The 22791-nt window shown below is 35.9% G+C and overlaps 3 protein-coding genes across 4 annotated transcripts in view; 1 reads left to right on the plus strand and 2 right to left on the minus strand.

Annotated features, from left to right (window-relative positions):
* LOC136849927 (ketohexokinase-like) overlaps window positions 1–22791 on the plus strand; it is a 324411-nt gene that overhangs the window by 119976 nt on the left and 181644 nt on the right. Inside the window, exon 3 of one of the 2 annotated variants that reach the window (XM_067123445.1) lies at window positions 114–205. The exons of the other annotated variant lie outside the window; for it this stretch is intronic. The gene's annotated coding sequence lies outside the window, so the exon portion shown is untranslated. The remainder of the gene's footprint in view (window positions 1–113; window positions 206–22791) is intronic. 2 annotated transcript variants of the gene reach the window in all.
* LOC136849926 (muscle M-line assembly protein unc-89-like) overlaps window positions 1–22791 on the minus strand; it is a 79897-nt gene that overhangs the window by 41464 nt on the left and 15642 nt on the right. The window lies entirely within an intron of this gene.
* On the minus strand, window positions 8791–9213 carry LOC136849445 (uncharacterized). Its single transcript, XM_067122796.1, has one exon. It carries the CDS (start codon window positions 9211–9213, stop codon window positions 8791–8793), a length of 423 nt encoding a protein of 140 aa, XP_066978897.1.

Genomic DNA, 22791 nt, shown 5'->3' on the forward strand with positions numbered 1-22791 from the left:
GGGAAAACTGCAGCATCTACCATTTTTCTCAGTTTTGTAATTTTGCAGATACTGCAGCCTTCCATTTTAGGGCAGTGTAGTTCACTGAAGAAGGTATTTTCCCTCAATTTCAGGATTCCTTCCCTCACTCGCTGAATGTACACTGGGAAATACAACTAGACACTTCCGTCAGCTAACAGCTTAAAACTAAACAGTTCACCCGAAGGTGAGTCATATCCTATATGAACCTCACTAACTTTGAAAAATCATTACATTTAAGTAAGTAGATATCTGCCAGTTTGCTTATATTTTTTATCTATATACTTATTAATTTGTTAATTGTTTCCTTTTTTAAATAAGTGAGATCTCTTCTTTCTGTATTTCCCATTACCTTCTGTTACTTCTTTCTAATGAACGCCATAATATTCTCTGGAAGCTTGAACTTTAAGTCAGTGGCCCTGTATGGTGAGCTTGTTCCATAATAATAATAATAATAATAATAATAATAATAATAATAATAATAATAATAATCTATCAGTACCTCAGATCTGCATCTTTACATCTTTCGTGGGCTGTCCCAAACACCAACAGCATCAAAGCCTGCCATAAGCCCACATCCCTCTGTACTTTTTACAGATATTGTTTTGGTCAGTATTCTCGTCAGTTCTGGCTATCCTAGGTCCCAGGACTTTCTCGGTCACAGTGAACTCATGTGATTTTGTCAAAATATTACTTGAAACAGTGACACTTAAAAACACCATCTGTTTGTTCATTAATATTGATTAATTGTTAAAAGTAATAAATCACAAGCTATTAGAGGACCATAGTATTTTACAAAATCCAGCGCTGAAGAGCTGGAATATAGTACATTCTTCTAATGTTTTTAGATTTAAAGTAAGTTCAGAACAAAAGCATTCACAAAAAACAAATATGAAACCTAATAGATTATCAGAGGCCACGCAATTCAGATCACAAACTATTAGAGGCACAGTCTTCACAAAATTCCAGCGATTCAAAGCCGGGAAATACATTCTCTTAATGTTTTAAGATTTAAAGTAAATTCTGAGCAAAATGTCGGGGAGCGCATATCCCTTTAATGCCTTCATTACAAACGCCCTGCCCGGCCTGAATGAAATTATCCTTCCCTCATACAGTGCTGGAAACCTAATTATGTATTTTCGTACTTTGTTTTGGCACTCCTATCTCCCCTAACGAAGTTTTTCGGGGCCAGAATTTTAGCCCGGGCGCTCTATGGGAGATGAAGTGATAAGCAGTATCAGTAATTGTTATTTTTGGAAAAGATCAATATTTCCAGTATTATTTCAATGTCTCTCTAGAGTCCATTCATGTAGGAAACCTAATTATTTGTTATCGTATTTTATTTTATCATTCCTATTTCCCCTAACGAAGGTTTTAGGGGCCATAATTGTAGCCTGACGCTGTATGGGAGATGAAATGATAAACATTATCAGTAATTGTTATTTTTTGGAAAAGATCAATATTTCCAATATTATTTAAGTGTCTTTCTAGAGTCCATTCATGTAGGAAACCTAATTATTTGTTATCGTATTTTATTTTATCATTCCTATTTCCCCTAACGAAGGTTTTAGGGGCCATAATTGTAGCCTGACGCTGTATGGGAGATGAAATGATAAGCATTATCAGTAATTGTTATTTTTTGGAAAAGATCAATATTTCCAATATTATTTCAATGTCTCTCTAGAGTCCATTCATGTAGGAAACCTAATTATTTGTTATCGTATTTTATTTTATCATTCCTATTTCCCCTAACAAAGTTTTTAGGGGCCAGAATTCTAGCCTGACGCTCTAAGGGAGATGAAATGATAAGCATTATCAGTAATTGTTATTTTTGGAAAAGATAATATTTCCAGTATTATTTCAATGTCTCTCTAGAGCAGTGGTTCCCAACCTTTTTCCTGTCATTTCCCCCTGCACCCAGTGCAACCCTCCAGATTTCCCCCTTCATGTGTATGAGGGAAAGAGTAGTTAAAATACACTGTGACGACTTACTAATTTATTTTTCCATTATAGACAAATATACTGATAAACAAATAGTTAGAATCTAACTCTCTCTCTCTCTCTCTCTCTCTCTCTCTCTCTCTCTCTCTCTCTCTCTCTCTCTCTCTCTCTCTCTCTCTCTCTCTCTCATGATAATACATGTGATATTTTTTTAGTTAGTATTTTTATTTCCCCCTGGTAGTCAAATTTCCCCCAGGGGAAATTTCCCAGGTTGGGAACCACTGCCTAGAGTCCATTCATGTTGGAAATCTGATTATGCATTTTCGTATTTTATTTTGTCATTCCTATTTCCCCTAACGAAGTTTTTCTGGGCCAGAATTCTAGCCTGACGCTCCATGGGAGATGAAATGGTAAGCAGTATCAGTAATTATTATTTTTGGAAAAGATCAATATTTCCAATATTATCCCAATATCTCTCTAGACATTCAAATCAGAAATAGATTTCAGACGAAGGATTCAAGAGAGAGAAATATCCTGGTTAAATATTTTTTTTAATCTCCGACCTTTCGCCTCCCGTCACGACCATGACCTTGACCTCTTCCCAAATGACCTTGAGGCGAACACCCAAAGGTAGAGTCATGAACAGTTGGATTATATCTGAGGAATACAGACAAAATTAGATGTCTTTCATAGAGAAACCACTCGATCAATTTTTTTTTTTTAGAAAAGCAAAATGCTTCTGTAAAGGGGCGAAATAAAGCACATATCTATTTTTTGGTCATTGAGAGAGAGAGAGAGAGAGAGAGAGAGAGAGAGAGAATGCGAAACGGTCCTGAAAAGGGATGAAATAAAGCATGTATATCTCTTCTTTGGTCCATCAGAGAGAGAGAGAGAGAGAGAGAGAGAGAGAGAGAGAGAGAAATAAAGCACATATGTATCTCTTCTTTGGTCCTTCAAAGAGAGAGAGAGAGAGAGAGCGCATCATCCATCAAGGGTCCGTCGGCTCTTAAGTTCCCTGATGAGTTATGGCACCTGGCGCCCCCTGCCACTTGAATTTATAGTTCCCCCTCTTCAACTTCATAAATCTCGGGGCTCAATCCCGCTGAATAAGTCATCCCTTCGCCGGCGCAACTTTCCTAATTAAGGCGACTGTCACGTTGGCGAGGCGATCGTCATTACCTGATGGCCTGCGCCCCCGGAACGATTCTGGCGCGAAAGGCTTTCTGGGCTTCGGGCGCGAAAGTCGCCCGGCGTCGTTGGCTAACCCGGCGGGAATGGTATGGAATGTTAGGCAGATTGTGGGCATCGCCTTTCGTCTAATTTTTGTAGCTGAAGATAATGAATAATAATTGATTACAATATTATGAATTAGCTTTGAAAGTCCTTTTTTTCACTGTAATCTGATTGTGTTCTGTGATGTTTACAAGGCGACTGAATTGTTATGAATAGTAATGAATAATTATGAATTAGCTTTGAGTTTCGTTTTTAAATGTTATCTATGAAGTTTAAAAAGTCCAATAAAACACTATTTAAGCTACAAATTCATTTGTTTTTTCTATCAGGGTTGAAAATAGCCTAAGGTCAATCAGAATTATGGTTGAGTTATGTTAACAATGTTTTTATGGGTCTTTTAAACCTTATTTATGTGTGTGTATATATATATATATATATATATATATATATATATATATATATATATATATATATATATATATATATATATATATATATATATATATATATATATATATATATATATATATATATATATATATATATATATATATAACCACAGGTGAAAAATAAGAGACCTGGAACCTCTTTATTTCCAATGGAACCAAAAACACTCATTGAAACCCGGATGACCGCCCCATCTGGAGTTACTCTCTGAAATGCATTTAGCAACAAAATATCCACTAATTACTAACAGCGCATGAATTCCATAATTACCATATTTCCCACTTTGAAGCACCAAGACCCACATGTTTGTTTTCCAAACTCGCAATACAAGTAAATAGAAAACAGAAGCAGAAAATTAAATAAAAACAAGAGAACAAGACGCAGACATTTGTCCGCACGAGGGAAGCCAATAAAGGCATGATCCATCCCTCCGTATGTGTGCTTTTTGCCGGAACGTTCTCTTTTATTGTTATCGTTATCGTTGAGCCTTCTGTCTTGTTGGTATAACAGCCTCTCTTTTTTATAACCTTCATGATGCTTCCCCTCTCTCTCTCTCTCTCTCTCTCTCTCTCTCTCTCTCTCTCTCTCTCTCTCTCTCTCTCTCTCTCTCTCTCTCTTTCTCGCAGTTTTTTTCTTTGCATTGCTTCCATTCAGTAATATTTTTTTTAGATTTTTTCAAATAATTGTTGTCTTTGGTCACTCATTGTAATTTTTTATATTTTTCATATGAATGTCGGTTTATAGTTATTCATTGTATTTTTTTATATTTTTCATATAAATGTCGTTTTTAGTTACTCATTGTAATTTTTTTTATTTTTCATGTAAATGTCTTTGGTCATTCATTGTATTTTTTTTATATTTTTCATATAAATGTCGGTTTTAAGTTACTCGTAATTTTTTATATTTTTCATGTAAATGTCGGTTTTTAGTTCCTCACTGTAATTTTTTATATTTTTCAAATAAATGTCGGTTTTTAGTTATTGTAATTTTTTTATATTTTTCATATAAATGCCGGTTTTTAGTTAATCATTGCAATTTTTTATATTTTTCATATAAATGTCGTCTTTGGTCACTCATTGTAACTTTTTATATTTTTCATATAAATGTCGATTTTTAGTTACCCATCAAGTGTCATTTTTTATATTTTTTATATAAATGTCGTCCTTGGTTTCACATTAAGTGTCATTTTTATATTTTCCATATAAATGACGGTTCATAGTTAATACTCATTGTCATTTTTTTTTGTATTTCATATAATGTCGTTCTTTAGTTCCCCATTAAGTGTGACTTTTATATTTTTAAATAAATATCTTCCTTTAGTTACCCATTAACTGTCATTTTTATGTTTTTAAATAAATATCTTCCTTCAGTTACCCATTAAGTGTCATTTTTATAGTTTTCACATAAATGTCGGTTTTATGTCACCCATCAAGTGTCATTTTTACATTTTTCATATAAATGTCGTCCTTTCGTTATCAGTTAGATTGGCGTCATTGCATAGCCTAACAAGAAAGGCAAAAGACTTAGAGTTAACCGATAACACCGCTAAACGTACCCAGATATAGGGCAAGACTGTGATGGCCCTATCACGCACACCTAGAAATGAAAAGAATACCATAGCCCTTTTTTGGCAAAAGGTTTATCTGCGTTGATCAGATGAACACTGTCCTGGCAAAGCCAAAGTCTGTGGGGAGACCAAAAGAGGATTTTCGGATAGAGAGAGAGAGAGAGAGAGAGAGAGAGAGAGAGAGAGAGAGAGAGAGAGAGAGAGAGAGAGAGAGAGAGAGAGAGAGAGAAAGGAAGGTACATGTCTTAGTTTTTCCCTGAGTGTGTGGGTACGAACACAGATACTTCAGAAATACAGAAAGGAAAGCATGCAAGGTGCTGAGAGAGAGAGAGAGAGAGAGAGAGAGAGAGAGAGAGAGAGAGAGAGAGAGAGAGAGAGGAGAGAGAGAGAGAAGGAAATTAACAAGATAGAGCAGAACTAACTGTGCAATTCATTATTTCAATTTCATCGTCCCACAGTAATATAATTGTAGATCCATCGCTTGATTAAACACAACTTTATAGCTGAATATCCTGTTCCTCTTGGTTAATATTTATCCAGAAGCTCTTGGCCACTTAGCTGATTAACCCTCTGTCTAATGTTTATGTATGAGTGCCTGTGTATTTGTACACATGTATACACTCTCACAGTGTACATGAACATTCGTTGAAAATATAGTGTAAATATTAGGATTATGATGGGCGATTTAGAGGTGCAAATATATCCATTACAAGGCAGTACAAAGAGGAATACATACACATACATGCATACATACATACATACATACATACATACATATATTTGTATGTATGTATATATATATATATAAACATATATATACCGTATGTATATATATGTATATATATAGTATATGCATGTATACATGCATACGTACATACATACACACTCGTCTGTCTGTACAAACACACAGACAGTTTACGCGAACCCATATGCAAATTATAACGAAGTATCAAGATTAAAAAAAAAAGCTGTACACACACACACATAAATACATATATATATATATATATATAATATCTAAAGGTAAGAAAACAAAATCACACTTCAATCAGAAGCCACCTCGTTTTTCTTCCAGGAAGTTAGAAGCAACCAGTTGATATTCCATTCAGAATTCCTTCCAGGGTTCTTTCTCTCCTTGTCCCTGGGAATAAGGACATGATGCCGACGGTGGAAATGGAAAAAAAGGGAATGGGCGGGTGTGAGGAGGAGGAGGAGGAGGAGGAGGAGGTAGGGTATAAGGTCCTCACGCCTGGATTATTTTCATCTTCAAAATACAGAAGCGAATTTCCGAATCTCTCCCCTTTTTCGACAGAGGTACTCTGTCTTCTGTTCTCTCACCCTCACTCTTCCCTCCCTCTCCCCTCCCCTTTCATCCACCTCCTTCTTCCCTCGCCATCCCCCTCCCCTCTCCTCCCCCTCCCCTCTCCCTCCAACATCCTTCTTCCTCAACCCCTCCTCCTCCATTCCCACTCTTCTTCCCTCCCACTACCCCTCCCCTCCCATCTCCCTCTCCCCCTCCGGTTCCTCTCCATATCCTCCCTATCTCCTTCCTCCCTCCTATCTCCCCCCTTCGTCTCGCATGTCGGCTTCCAGGGTTCTTAAACCTCCTGGAAGAAGAGCTGGAAATGTATCTTTGTTTACTGCCCTGTTGAATACGTTTACGGCGGCAGCCAAAGGGGTTTTCCAGCTGCCGTGCAATGCTGGAATACCGGGCAGCACGCTGGAATGCTTCCAGGGACTTCTTCGGTTCCTCTTCGTAGGTTTCCAGCTCACGCTGTGATCGTCTCCTTTGACGCTGAGTTGCTGGAGTCTCTGGAATGTTATATTTATGTATGTATGTATGTATGTATGTATGTATGTATGTATGTATGTATGTATGTATGTATGTATGTATGTATGTGTATTTATATATATACACATACATACATACATACATACATACATACATAATAAATATAACATTCCAGAGACTCCAGCAACTCAGCTGGAAACCTACAAGAATATATATATATATATATATATATATATATATATATATATATATATATATATATATATATATATATATATATATACATATATATATATATATATATATATATATATATATATATATACACACACAGTATATACATATATATATTATATACATAGTCGTTCTCTTACAGTGCTGTATACTTTGACAGCAAGTCTCAACAAACCGTCTGCTTTTGCGTAAAACTTATTTTTTTCCGGCCGCTCCAATTTTTCAGACATCCAGTTATGGCTCGCTCGTTAAGGTTTGAAAAAGGACCGTGAAACTGCTCTTCCATTGATGTGAAAAATGTCATTTTTAGATCCGCTTCTATTATAGCTACGTATTTATTTTATTTTTACTTTTTTAATGAGTGAGTGGGATCTCTTCTTTCTGTATTTCCTTTTATCTCCTCTTACTTCTTCCTAATGAACACCATGATATTCTTTGGAAGCTTCTTGAATTTCAAGTCAGTGGCCCCTTTGGTGGGCTTGTTCTATATGAATAGGTTTCATCTTCTGAATAATAATAATAATAATAATAATAATAATAATAATAATAATAATAATAATAATAATAATAATAATAATAATAGCATTAGTCACTAAAATGGTGAAGAAATCCACAGTGGTGTAGCTTAAAGATATATATATATATATATATATATATATATATATATATATATATATATATATATATATATATATATATATATATACATATACATATACATATACATATTGTGGATATATATATATTATATATATATAATATATAATAATATGTACATACATAACCTAATAATGGATTCCTTCACCAATGATAATGATAATAATAGTAATAAAAACTACTGAAAAATAGCTAAATCCCCAGAGAAAAAAAATACTCAACAAGAATTCAAAAGGTGTATGAAGTCTTTTTCGTCCTAATGGGACTACTCTCGACTTGACTTTCCTTTTGAGGGTTCACCTCCTTTTGATATACTATTTATATATATACATATTTTTATATCAATATTCGTCTTTATTCGGCCGGATATTTCGGGGAGAGATGACGGTAACATGCCTGCTGTTGAGCCGATTTCCCCGTCTGAAGTGGAGATTTTCGGTATCACTGATATTGGAGATGAATAATAATATGATAATGTGGATTGGATCTATAAAGATGGCTTGGGGGAGGGAGGTGTTCCTTTCCAAGTCAGTCCAGGATTTTTGTTTTCTTTTGCCACTGCTGCTTTTCTTGGTGGTGCTACTTTTGCTGCTACTGTTGCTGCTCTTTTTGCGCTTAATATTGGCCTTTCTAATCATCCTGCTTCTACTGCTGAGGACATTGCTAATATTTCTGTTGCTGTAACTGCTTTTGTTTCTGCTGCTTTTTCTGATACTGCTGAAGGTTTTGCTACTGGTTCTGTTGTTGTAAGTGGTTCTGCCTCTGCTGCTTTTTTCTGCTGTTGCTGAAGGTGTCGCTACTGTTTCTGCTGTCGTAACTGCTTTTGTTTCTGTTGCTTTTTTTCTGCTACGGTTTCTGTTGTAACTGCTTTTTGTTTCTGCTGCTAATTCTGCATCTTTTGCTACTGATACTGCTGAAGATGTTGCTGCTGTTTCTGTTGCTGTAACTGCTTTGTTTCTGCTGATACTTCTGTTTCTTTTGCTGTTGCTGGAAATATTGCCACTGTTTCTGCTGTTGTAACTGCTTTTGTTTCTGCTACTACTTCTGTTTCTTTTGATACTGCTGAAAATGTAGCTACTGCTTCTGTAACTGCTTTTGTTTCTGCTGCTACTTCTGCTGCTGGAAATGAAGATGTTGTAACTGCTTTTGTTTCTGCTGCTAATTCTGCTTCTTTTGCTGCTGCTGCTGCTGAAGATGTTGCTGCTGTTTCTATTGCTGTAACTGCTTTTGTTTCTGCTGCTGCTACTTCTGTTTCTCCTGCTGCTGCTGTTGCCAATACTTCTGCTCCGTATTCGAAATTCTGCATCATTCGAAGATTGATCATCGCCTCTCAGGAAACATTATGCCATAACCCTTTCTTCACAGCTTCCCAAAACCATTTTTCACGCGGGTCTATGCAAAGATTCTTCAAGGAATGGATTCTCTCGCGTTCCTCCTCTGCCCTATATTCATTGTCTGAATATTCCTCTTGTCATTTCTCTGTAGCTTTCATTCGGTTCCACGAACGAAGAAATACTCACAGTCTTGAAATGGAGAAACGAATCCACATTTATGCATATCTAAAAAATATATATCTAAATATATCTGAAGTATATATCTATATCTGAATGTATTTAAAAATGAATCTAAACACATTCACGAAAACTCCCTGTTCAGATATATTTTTAAATATATTTGTAACCGTACTCAAGTGTGGATTTGTTTCTCCGGATCCATTAATGAGCTTTTAACAACGCAAGAAGATTAGAGCTATAAAACCTATATGTTTTTATTTACTTACCCATCTGTTTCTGGCTCCCACTGTGGATTTACATTTCGGCGTTTTTCTGGTACTTATCCATCAGTTTCTAGCGAATAGTTTGTCTCTAAAGCGCCGGCGTTTTCTTCATCTCTCTACGGAAACCTTTCTAGAGGGTTATTATCCTACGCGACGGCTACGTTCCCACTGGGGAGTTGCCATTGTTCCTTAATAATTCGCCCGTTTTTCGATGGACTTCGTTCGAGATGACAGAGGCTGTTCGTTTCAAAAATGGGTTTTCGGTAGCTTTCCGTCAGCCCTCGTGCCAGATTCCCGCCGTTCTCTGAGATGGTGGAATGGGGGTATTATTATGCGAGAAACATTATATAGATTCTTAAAGGTGTGATCTCTTTCTGTTCGTATCTATCTATATATATATACGTCTATATATATATATATATCTATATATCTATATATATATATATATATCTATCTATCTATATATATATATATATATGCTCATACAGCATCATACCGAGACCATCGAAAGAAAGATAGATCTATTTTCGGTGCCCTTGATTGTACGCTGTAGCGGCTGTACAGAAAACTCAATTGCGCCGAAGAAACTTGGGCGAATTTTTTTACTTGTCTAATTAAAGAATTAACGCTGCGCTCTCGAGTTAATGGAATGACGTTTTGTTTCTAAAAACGAAAACGTCTGAATTACGAGGAGTGAAACATCCGGAGATCGCAGTTCGAAATACTGAAAAAAAAACATCCCCGAATTAGAAGAATTGCAGTTCCTGTGAGAAGTCGAGGTGTTTTAATTCGGAGTTTGTGCTGCAAATTCTTCTGCTTTTGTTTATTTATTTCTTTCCTTCTTCTTCTTCTTCTTCTTCTTCTTCTTCTTCTTCTTCTTCTTCTTCTTCTTCTTCTTCTTCTTGCATTCCAATTCCTAATTACACTCTTTGACAGAAAGGTTTAATTAGACAAGTGTTTCTTTTCAAAACACTTTGTTTGTTTCTTAGATTATAAACCATTTTTCTATTTATCACTCTCTTCCTCCTCATTCTTTTATCTTCTTCTTCTTCTTCTTCTTCTTCTTGTGTTCCAATTCCTAATTACACTCTTTGACAGAAATGTTTGTTGAGACACCGGTGTATTTTTCAAAACCTTTTGCTTGTTGAATAAACTCTTTTTCTATTCCTTTCTCTCTTCCTCCTGGTTCTTTTATCTTTTTCCTCTTCCTCTTCCTCTTACTTCTTCTTCTTCTTCTTCTTCTTCTTCTTCTTCTTCTTCTTCTTCTTCTTCTTCTTCTTGTATTAAAATTCCTAATTACACTCATTGACAGAAAGGCTTAATTAGACAAGTGTTTCTTTTCAAAACATTTTGGTTGGTGTTTCTTAGACTGTAAACCCTGTCTTCAAAACATTTTGTTTGGTGTTTCTTAGATTATCAACCTTTTTCTATTCCTCAGTCTCTTCCTCCTCCTCCTCCTCCTCCTCCTCCTCCTCCTCCTCCTCCTCCTCCTCCTCCTCCTCCTCCTCCTCCATCTTCTTCTTCTTCTTCTTCTTCTTCTTCTTCTTCTTCTTCTTCTTCTTCTTCTTCTTCTTCTTCTTCTTCTTCTTCTTGTATTCAAATTCCTAAATACACTCTTTGACAGGAATGTTCAATTAGACAAGTGTTTCTTTACAAAATATTTTGGTTGGTGTTTTTTATATTATAAACCATTTTTCTCTTCCTCACTCTTCTTCTTCTTCTTGTATTCCAATTCCTAATTACACTCTTTGACAGAAACGTTCAATTAGATACGTGTTTCTTTTCCAAAAGCTTTTGCTTGTTGTATGAACTTTTTAAGTTCCTCACCTCTTCCTCCTCGTCCTCCTCCTTCTCCTCCTCCTTTTATCTTCTTCTTCCTCTTCTTCTAAAACTTCATAGTATAAAACCTCTTATGCTAAACTTCATATCCTAAACCTCCCTTTTCTAAATCACGAGTGAATGAAACATCTTGCCTTAAAACTTCATCTCATGAAACTACTTAATCTAAAACTTAATCTCATAAAACTTCATGTAATAAAACTTCGCATCATAAACTTCCTCTCCCAAGACTCTCACATTTTCAAACTTCATTTCCTCAATCTTTGTCGCATGAAATATCATGTCATGAGACTTAACCTCATAAAACTTCTTTTTCTCAAAAGTTACTCTCATAACACTTCATATTCTAAAACTTCTCTCATAAACTTCACATCCTGAGGTCATATCCTAAATCGATGTCGCATGGAACAGCGTGTCATAAAACTATAGAACTCAGTATCATAAAACTTCATTTTCAAAAGCTTCACGCAATAACACCATATTCTAAAACTTCTCTCATAAACTTCACATCCTAAACTCCTTTCCTAATTCCCAAAATCCTTTCCTAAATCCTTGTCGCATGGAACAGCATGTCATAAAACTATAAAGCCCAATGTCATAAAACTTCATTAATAAAAGCTACATGTAATGTAATAACATTCTATATTCTAAAACTTCTCTCATAAACTTCACATCCTAAAATCCTTTCCCACGTCCTAAAATCCTTTCCTAAATCTTCATTATCAAAAGCTTCATCTACAGTAATAACACTCCATATTCTAAAACTTCTCCCATAACTTCACATTCTAAAATCCTTTCCTAAATCCTAAAATCCTTTCCCAAATCCTTGTCGCATGGAACAGCATGTCATAAAACTATAAAGCTCGATGTCTTAAAACTTCATTATCAAAATCTTCATCCAATAACACTCCATATTCTAACTTCACATTCTAAAATCCTTTCCTAAATCCTAAAATCCTTTTCCAAATCCTTGTCACATGGAACAGCATGTCATAAACTATAAAGCTCATTGTCATAAAACTTCATTATCAAAAGCATTATCCAATAACACTCCATATTTTAAAACTTCTCTCATAACTTCACATTCTAAAATCCTTTCCTAAATCCTAGAATCCTTTTGAAATCCTTGTCGCATGGAACAGCATGTCTTAAAACTATAAAGCTCAGTGTCATAAAACTTCATTATCAATAGCTTCATGTAATAACACCCCATATTCTAAAACTTCTCTCAAAAATTTCACATCCTAAAATCCTTTCGTAAATCCTAAAATCCTTTCGAAATCCTTGTCACATGGAACAGCATGTCATAAAAGTATAAAGCTCAATGTCATAAAACTTCATTATCAAAATCTTCATCCAATAACGCTCCATATTCTAAAACTCCGGAGGCGTCGATTCCACTTACCAGGTCTCTTTAAAACTCGATATTTGAGAGGTCTGGCTCTCTCTATCACAGTTATTATTCCGCCGCTCGGAAATTCAAGTCGGGGACCCGACTATTAATTCATTTAGAAGCGAATTCGAGGTTATGGTGCCCTCCACATTTCTAGGTCCTCATCGTTCTGAAATGCGTTTGTTTTTCTTGAGTGTAGTTTGCGATTACATACGATTGCTAAGCTTGTCTCAGGGATTTTTCGTTTTTAGTTTTCTGTAAAAGAAAACTGTTGTGCAGGCTTTGTCTGTCCGTCCGCACTTTTTTATGTCCGCACTTTTTCTTTTCGCCCTCAGACCTTAAAAACTACTGAGGCTAGAGGGCTGCAAATTGGTATGTTGATCATCCACCCTCCAGTCATCAAACATAACAATTTCAGCCCTCCAGCCTCAGTAGTTTTTATTTTATTTAAGGTTTAAGTTAGTCATACTAGTGCATCTGGCAACTATATAGGACAGGCCACCACCGGGCTGTGGTTTAAAGTTTCATGGGCCGCGGCTCATACAGCATTACACCGAGATCACCGGAAGATAGATCTATTTTCGGTGGCCTTGATTTTACGCTATAGCAGCTGTACAGAAAACTCGATTGCACCGAAGAAACTTCGGCGCACTTTGTACTTATTTAGGTAATGGAATGGAATGGAACATAGAATTTAGGCCAAAGGCCAAGCGCTGGGGACTATGAGGTCATGCAGCGCTGAAAGGGAAATTGAGAGTGAAGAGGTTTTTAAAGGTGTATCAGGAGGAAGACCTCGCAGTTGCACTATGAAACAATTGTTAGGAGATGGTTGAGGAAAGTAAGATGGAAGAAAGAGAATATGAATGGAGGTACAGTAATATGAATGAAAGGGGTTACAGCTAGGGTGCCGAAGGGAGGGTGCAAGTATATACAGTTATTAATCTGTTTAGGTAAAGAATACTCTTGTACATATTAACTGTTATTAAAATAAAATGAAATAAATAAGTGTAAACTAACGAAAGAAACTTAAATCTATGAGACGGAAGATTGAGACATATCTACGTGAGATCAAGAAAGGAAACAAGTAAAATATGCTCCGACGTTTTTTCGGCGCAATCGAGTTTTCTGTACAGCAGCTACACCGTTTAAACAAGGCCACCGAAAATAGATCTATCTTTCGGTGGTCTCGGTATAATGCTGTATGAGCCGCGGCCCATGAAGCTTTAACCACGGCCCGGTGGTGGCCTGGCCTATATCGTTGCCAGATGCACGATTATGGCTAAATATAATCTTGAATAGAATAAAAACTGCTGAGGCTAGAGAGCTGCAATTTGGTACGTTTGATGATTAGAGGGTGGATGATCAATATACCGATTTGCAGACTTCTAGCCTCGGTAGTTTTTAAGATCCGAGGGCGGACAGAAAAAGTGAGGACGGACAGACAAAGCCGGCACAATAGTTTTCTTTTACAGAAAGAAAAAAAAGCCCAAAAGAAGACATAAATGTCCATAAACTGGAGGAAAAGACGCCATGAAATAAATAAAAAGCCAAGAGCAATTTCTCCTCTTAGATAGATCATAAAACTTTGGCCCTGAAATACCGTCTTTCGCCGCCCCCAGCTCCCCGGTCTCTCTCTCTCTCTCTCTCTCTCTCTCTCTCTCTCTCTCTCTCTCTCTCTCTCTCTCTCTCTCTCGTTTCTCACCCTTAACTTCGAAGACCATAACCTAAAACTTGGCCATCGTTGATTAGAAATTCAGGTTGAAGCCTGCGTTCTCCATTCATTTCCTCTCTCTCTCTCTCTCTCTCTCATTTTTTCTGAGGCAGAAGGCAGTGGCAACTTAATGGCTATATCTAGTCCTCATCGTTATCTGCATTTTGTCTGGAGCATAAAAAGATAGGTAATTTGACGATGAAAAGGTGAAAGTGAACGGTGTGATGTCTAGCCCAAAAGGCTTTATCGGGAAGGTGAGTGGAACAGAGGAACAGAGGAACAGACAGTATAGACAGCCTTGATAGACAGAGATACGGAACGGGAAGTACGTGAAGATAATGGGAGAGAGACAGGAAAACTGACGTAGGCAGATAACACAAATGAATAGAGATAAAAGAAAGGTAGAAAGAGAGAGAGGTAATTAGAGAGAGTGAGAGAGAGACAGACAGAGACAGAGAGATAGAAGAACGATAAAGTGATAAAGAGAGAGAGAGAGAGAGAGAGAGAGAGAGAGAGAGAGGCGAACACACATGACTAGACAGAGAGAGAGAGAGAGAGAGAGAGAGAGAGAGAGAGAGAGAGAGAGAGAGAGAGAGAGAGAGGCACACACGTAAGTAGACAGAGAGAGGGAGAGAAGAACGATAAATAGATAGATAAATAAATAAATAGATAAATAGATAGAGAGAGAGAGACAGCGAGAGAGAGAGAGAGAGAGAGAGAGAGAGAGAGAGAGAGAGAGAGAGAGAGAGAGAGAGGCGAACACACATGAGTAGACAGAGAGGGAGAGAAGAACGATAAACAGATAGATAAATAAATAGAGAGAGAGAGAGAGAGCGAACACACATGACCAGACAGAGAGAGAGAGAGAGAGAGAGAGAGAGAGAGAGAGAGAGAGAGAGAGAGAGAGAGAGAGAGAGAGGGTCTCCCTAATGAATACTCTGTAATATCAAAAACCAGCGCGATTACATCAGTTGATAAATATCTCATTATTGGTAAATGACACGATAATGTACAGGCAGGGGAGTTTTCACATTCAATAACTCTCATGAATAAACATATCGCTATTGGGAGAGAGAGAGAGAGAGAGAGAGAGAGAGTAATGACATTAATTCCTTCTTTTCACCTTGCTATTATATATTCGCATTTCTCCTTCTTCTGCATTAGAGGATTTAATTTCTCTTGGAAAATCGGCCAGATTGCCTACGCAAGACGCTAATTGAAGTTAATATTAATAGCCAAGGTGATATGTCTGTTTTTTTCCAAATGCTGACGTCCTGTATTAACGTATTTGTTTTGGTGAATATATATATATATATATATATATATATATATATATATATATATATATATATATATATATATATATATATATATATATATATATATATATATATATATATATATATATATATATATATATATATATATATATACATTTATGTATATATATATATATATATATATATATATATATATATATATATATATATATATATATGTATATATCTTATTTCTTTTCATCCCTCGCATAATCCCTCTGTAACAGACTACAGAATGATCATAGTCCTTTTCCCACTCGAATTATCAAGCCGACACTCAAAAACTTTCTGATAATGACACGGATACAGTACCTGATCCATTCGTGAATGATTATTCGTAGTCTCCGCCCCTAACCTGATTAAAAAAAAACTTACTGGGATCATCGTAAATATAATAGAACGTTTCTCTATGGGAAAAAAACTACTCTTATTTCTTTTAGTTTTCTGTAAAAGAAAACAATTGCGCCGGCTTTTTCTGTCCGTCCGCACTTTTTTCTGTCCAGACTTTTTCTGTCCGCCCTCAGATCTTGAAAGCTACTGAGGGTAGAGGGCTGCAAAGTGGTATGTTGATCATCCACCCTCCAATCATCAGACATACCAAAATGCATCCCTCTAGCCTCAGTAGTTTTTATTTTATTTAAGGTTAAAGTTAGCCATAATATGCTTCTGGCAACGAAATAGCATAGGCCACCACCGTGCCATAGTTAAAGTTTCATGGGCCGCGGCTCATACAGCAGTAACTGAGACCACCAAAAGATAGATCTATCTTCGAAGGCCTTGATGATAAGCTGTAGGGGCTGTACAGAAAACTCGATTGCGCCAGAAGAAACTTCGGCACATTTTTTGTACTTGTTCTTTTCTGTGACAAAAACAATATTTTTAATCCCTTTTGAGAGATGAAGATTAATTACTACCCTGTCCCAAATTGAGTAATCACCCCACACCACTACACACCCACCCACCCCACAAAAAAAAGGTTCCTTTCGTAACTGGATATCCATCACTCCTGCCACTGACAGCCAATGACCCAGACATTCACGACGCCAGGTCTTACCAAGTCAAACATTTAATCGTCCCGCTGGTACAAATAAAAAAAAATAAATCGTTAATCTCCTTTCGTAACTAGATAATCATCAGTCCTACCCCTGACAGCCAATGCCCCAGCAGACATTCACGACGCCAGGTCATCCCAAGCCAAACAGTCAATCAATGCCCCTCTGTAACTGATTACTTACAAATTTAATTCCTTCTCCCAAGGAAGCTTTTCCAGATTCCCATGAAATTGGAATCTGGATTAATTATTGCCTTTTCCCACCACCAACCGATTAATCACTTCAATAAAAAAAAATCGCCCATCCTATATCAAGGATGCTATTCATAATCCCATCCTAACTAATTAATCATTGCCATCCACCCCGGCATCCTTCCACTTCACACGAATTATCACCCAGTTCGCAAATGTGTTACGCGATTTAATTAATTCTGATTTTAATATCGGAGTAATTAGGGGGGAATTGAAAGCTTGGCACCCACCCTCCCTTACCCTCCCCGCCCACAAATAATCCGCCCTCACCCTTCTCCCCTCCCCCACTCCAAACTTCGATCTTCTGAGGCAACTCGGAGCCACTGCGGAGGAGATGTCCTTTGAAGATTCTGTTTGTTTTTGTTTTGGGTTTTCCTTGATTTTTTTTCTCATAGTTTTTTCCCTTGTTTCATTTTATTTATGAGAAGGACAGAAAGAAGTGATCGGTTATTAAAAGAGAGAAAATAAATTAACAAATTATTCAATAAATATATTAATTTATCTTTTCAATGATGACAATGACAAACTACCTTTTTTGTGGATTCGATTCCCTGGCTTATGATTTGTCAGGCCGACACTATATCCACTCAGCCATCAGGTGGATATAATTTGTCCTGGATATAATAATAATAATAATAATAATAATAATAATAATAATAATAATAATAATAATAATAATAATAATAATAATATATCCACTCAGTCATCAAGTGGATATAATCTGTCCTGGATAATATTTGCCTCCATAACAATAGTAATAATATATCCACTCAGCCATCAAGAGGATATAATCTGTCCTGGATATAATTTGCCTCTATAATAATAGTAATAATATATCCGCTCAGCCAACAAGTGGTTATAATCCGGATATAATTTGCTTCCATAATAATAATAATAATAATAATAATAATAATATTTCCACTCAACCATCAAGTGGATATAATCTGGATATACTGTAATTTGCTTATATAATAATAATAATAATAATAATAATAATAATAATAATAATAATAATAATAATATCCAATCAGCCATCAAGTGGAAATAATTTCTCCTGGATATAATTTGCTTCCATAATGATAATAATAATAATAAATAATAATAATAATAATAATAATAATAATAAAACAAACCTCCTTCAGTCTGTCTGTCGCTTTTAAAACCTCGTCCAACTCCATTCCCCCCTTCATTTCCATAGCAGAGTGCCCCTCTTAATCAGCGGGAGACTGTTTCTAATCTACCCCTCTTAAGCTCAAAGCTACATCCCTAGCAACCGTGACCGTCGCGGGTGGGCGATTCCGAAAGGCCACTCCGTTCCTTCTTCTTCTTCTTCTTCTTCCCTCTTTAACCGTATCTCGTATATCCGGACTTCACGTTATCCGACCCTCCAGGATACGCGTCTAGGGTAGGAGCATCCGTGAGTTTTCTACTTGATGTTTTTTCTGGTTTTCTTTTATTTGTGTACCTGAGATTTTTTTATATTCATAATTATTAGTTATATACAGATATTTTTATATTTATAATTTTAGTAATACACACACACACACACACACACACACACATATATATATATATATATATATATATATATATATATATATATATATATATATATATGCACGTCATATAGCTGTAATATATATATATATATATATGCACGTCATAGTACCAATCAAGTGGGCATCCAGGAGAAGGCAGCACGTATATTAAAGCATCGCCGCCGGCGATTCGCAATCTCTCATTGCTTCTTCAAGGCTGAAATTTAAAATCACTTAAAATCTTATAAAATCTTATAAAATCTCATAAAAACAAGTGTGAAAGAAGTAAAATAACAATTTAAAAATCACTACAAAGACGGACGTAACCTGCCTAAACTGAGTTAAAAAAGAAACTAAAACATACTGTGGTTTTTCCATCAAGAGGGAGATATAAATATATATATATATATATATATGTATGCGTGTATATATATATATATATATATATGTGTGTGTGTGTGTGTATGCGCGCGCATGCACCGGCGATTACAACTTAGCCAGCCCTTCCTCTGAACACCCCAGCAACACCAACGACCAATTCAAGGAGACGAGATGGGTTCCGTCCCCCGTTCGCAAATCGTGAAACTCTTCCGGAAAAGAAGGTGAATATGGGCCATTCCCTCTTCCGGTTCCCGACTGTCATCGTCTCCCAACAGGTGGCTGATTCTAAATCACTCGAAATGAGGCCGGCCATTTAATTAGCTCTAGACACAGGCCGCGTTATTGGATTGCCCCGCCGAATGATTGCGGTGGGTTGGGAATCGTTTCTCTCGCCGTTGTTAGGGATTGTATCGGGTGGTCTTAATTTCTTTTTAGGTTTCTGCAAGAGAAAATTATTATGGGGATGGCTATTTGTCTGTCTGTCCGCCCTCAAATCTTAAAAAGTACTGAGGCTAGAGGGCTGCAAATTGGTATGTTGATCATCCACCCTCCAATCATCAAACATACCAAATTGCAACCCTGTAGCCTCTGTAGTTTTTATTTTATTCAAGGTTAAAGTTAGACATGATCGTGCGTCCGGCACCCGTTATAGGTGCCAACAACACAGGCCACCACCAGTCGTGGCTGAAATTTTCATGGGCCTCGGCTGAGAGTTTCTTGGGCCGTGGCTGAGAGCTTCATTCAGCATTATACGCTGTACAGAAAACTCCATTGCGCCGAAGAAACTTCGGCGCAGTATTTTACTTGTCTTTATTACAAGCAATCTTTCTGTAGCTTACACTAGTGAGGTGTTAAATGTGATTGACCTGTGATTATAAGTCTCCTACTGGGAAAGGGTTTGACTTGTTGGCTGTTTAATCTACTTACATTTTTATCTATTTATTAATTCATTAACTTATTTTTTCTTTTTAGTGATATTTCTTCTTTCTGCCCCCTGATTGACGACCATAATATTCTTAGGGAATTTGTTTGTTCCATATGAATAGAGTTCATCTTTGGAATAATAATGATAATAATAATAATAATAATAATAATAATAATAATAATAATTGCATTTGCGAATTGATTTTATACTGAGTTTTCTCAATTCTTCTAATAATTGAGAAAACTTAGAATAAAATAAATTCGCAGTATATTATAGAATTATTATTATTATTATTATTATTATTATTATTATTATTAGAAAACTCAGTAAAAATCAATTTGCAAATGCAGCCATTCTATTCAAGAAAACTTGCCTCAAAGAGGGTCTTTTTCCTTCGAATAATAATAATAATAATAATAATAATAATAATAATAATAATAATAATAATAATAATAATAATAATAATAATAATAATAATAAGAGTTTAGTTTAGGTCGATCGACTTCAGGTAACATTTAGAATATTATGTCATTGTGTTGCTGGAAAGGACAGACTATAGATTCTCTTAAGTGAAATTTCTTATTGCAGAGTGCAGCTTATAGATTACATTTGTAGTGGCTCGTGTTATAGTGTAATCGCAAAATGCAGACTACAGATCAGTAACTGATTTATTCCACAACTTGCAAAGAGCCATGCTTCAGATACTAATCAGTGAATTAGGTTTAAACAGGCTTCCCCCGCCCTTCCTTTCCACCCCTCCCCCTAAACCATTAAAATAAAATTGGGAAATACATCGAGTAAAACGCCCCTTAAATATTCGACTGCGCACGCGCGTCAAATTCAGTCCCATATGCTACGATGGATGAATATGGACCCGTGATAATTTATGCATATAAATGTTAACATATGTCAATCAAACCAGCTGGTGTATACGTATTGCAGGACATCCATGAATTTATTCTGTTTTGAGTGTACCTATGCATATAAAGGATTGTATGTATATAGTGTATATATGTATACACACATTACATATACATACACACACATATATATATATATATATATATATATGTATATGTATATATATATGCTGTATATGTTACACCTTTCAAGCCTTTCTATTCTCTGTTTCCGTTTCAGCGCTGAATGACCTCATAGGCCCCAGTACTTTGGCCTAAATTCTGTATTGTATTCCACAAAGACGATTTAATCTATTCTTCCAGGAAAGGATTATAATAAAAAGTAATTCATACCAAAAAAATAGATTATCACAAGACATTTACCACTAATATTTTAAAGCATTTTACAAGAACAATCAGATCAACTACCCAATTCACAAAGACAGTTTAGACATTTTACAACATTTTAGACATCTTAAAACATTTTAGACATTTTACAACATTTTAGGCATCTTACAACATTTTAGACATCTTACAACATATTAGACATTTTAAAACATTTTATACATCTTAAAACATTTTAGACATCTTAAACAACATTTTAGACATCTTAAAACATTTTAGACATCTTACAACAATTTAGACATCTTACAACATTTTAGACATTTTACAACATTTTAGACCAGCGCAGGAACACAACCGGGGCAAGAACGACCCCCAGGAAGATTACTCGAAAATTGTTCCAATTTTTATTTTTTTCGGGGACGACGTTTGTCCCTCCATGTCCTGACGGGGGGCAAAGCCCAAATGATACACGTCATTTATTTCGGGAACTCGGGGAAACTTTTTTTTTTTTTCGCCCGGCCGTCGTACGTGATTGGAGAGATGTATATCATGTCGGCTATATTGGTCAATTAACATTATTATGTGCTTTTGGTCACGATGCAAATTTTCGTTTTTTTTTTTTTTTATTTAGTTTCCTGTAAAAGAAAACTATTGTGCCGGCTTTGTCTGTCCGTCCGTACCTTTTTCTGTCCGCACTTTTTTCCTTCCGCACTTTTTTTTGTCTGCACTTTTTATGTCCGCACTTTTTTTCTCAGCACTTTTTCTGTCCGCCCTCAGATCTTAAAAACTACTGAGGTTAGAGGGCTGCAAATTGGTATGTTGACCATCCACCCTCCAATCATCAAACATACCAAATTGCAACCCTCTAGCCTCTGTAGTTTTTATTTTATTTAAGGTTGAAGTTAGCCATAATCGTGCTTCTGGCAACGATATAGGACAGGCCACCACCGGGCCGTGGTTAAAGTTTCATGGGCAGCGGCTCATTCAGCTTTATACCGAGACCACCGAAAGGCAGATATATTTTCGGTAGCCTTGATTATATGTTGTTGCGGCTGTACAGAAAACTCGATTGCGCCAAAGAAATTTCGGCGCATTTTTACTTTTTTTTTTTTTTAATGCTTGTAAAGCATAAGATTGGACATCACAGAATCCAATTTTGGGAATAGTCAGATCTGGTTTTTGTTTTTTTGTTTGTTTGTTTGTTTATGTTACATGGGCTTATAATTTGATCTTTAATTACATTTTTAGTCAGTGGCAATATTTACTTGTTGATTTTGAATTAGCTTTTTTTTTATTTCTGTTATAAGCTGATTTAAAAAAATAGTTTTACGTCACAATTGGAAATATTTCCTTAATTACGTTTTTGGTCAATGACAGTAAATATTTATTTGTTGATTTTTATTTTTGTTTTCTTGATTTTATGTTACAAAACGATCTTAGAAATATATTTTGACGTACCAGCTGGAAATATT

Source organism: Macrobrachium rosenbergii, chromosome 21 (assembly GCF_040412425.1).
Source record: "Macrobrachium rosenbergii isolate ZJJX-2024 chromosome 21, ASM4041242v1, whole genome shotgun sequence".
NCBI lineage: Eukaryota > Metazoa > Arthropoda > Malacostraca > Decapoda > Palaemonidae > Macrobrachium > Macrobrachium rosenbergii.

Bases quoted from the DNA above. Each gene is read 5' to 3' on its own strand.
- LOC136849445 (XM_067122796.1), bottom strand. From the start codon at position 9,213: ATGATCAATCTTCGAATGATGCAGAATTTCGAATACGGAGCAGAAGTA.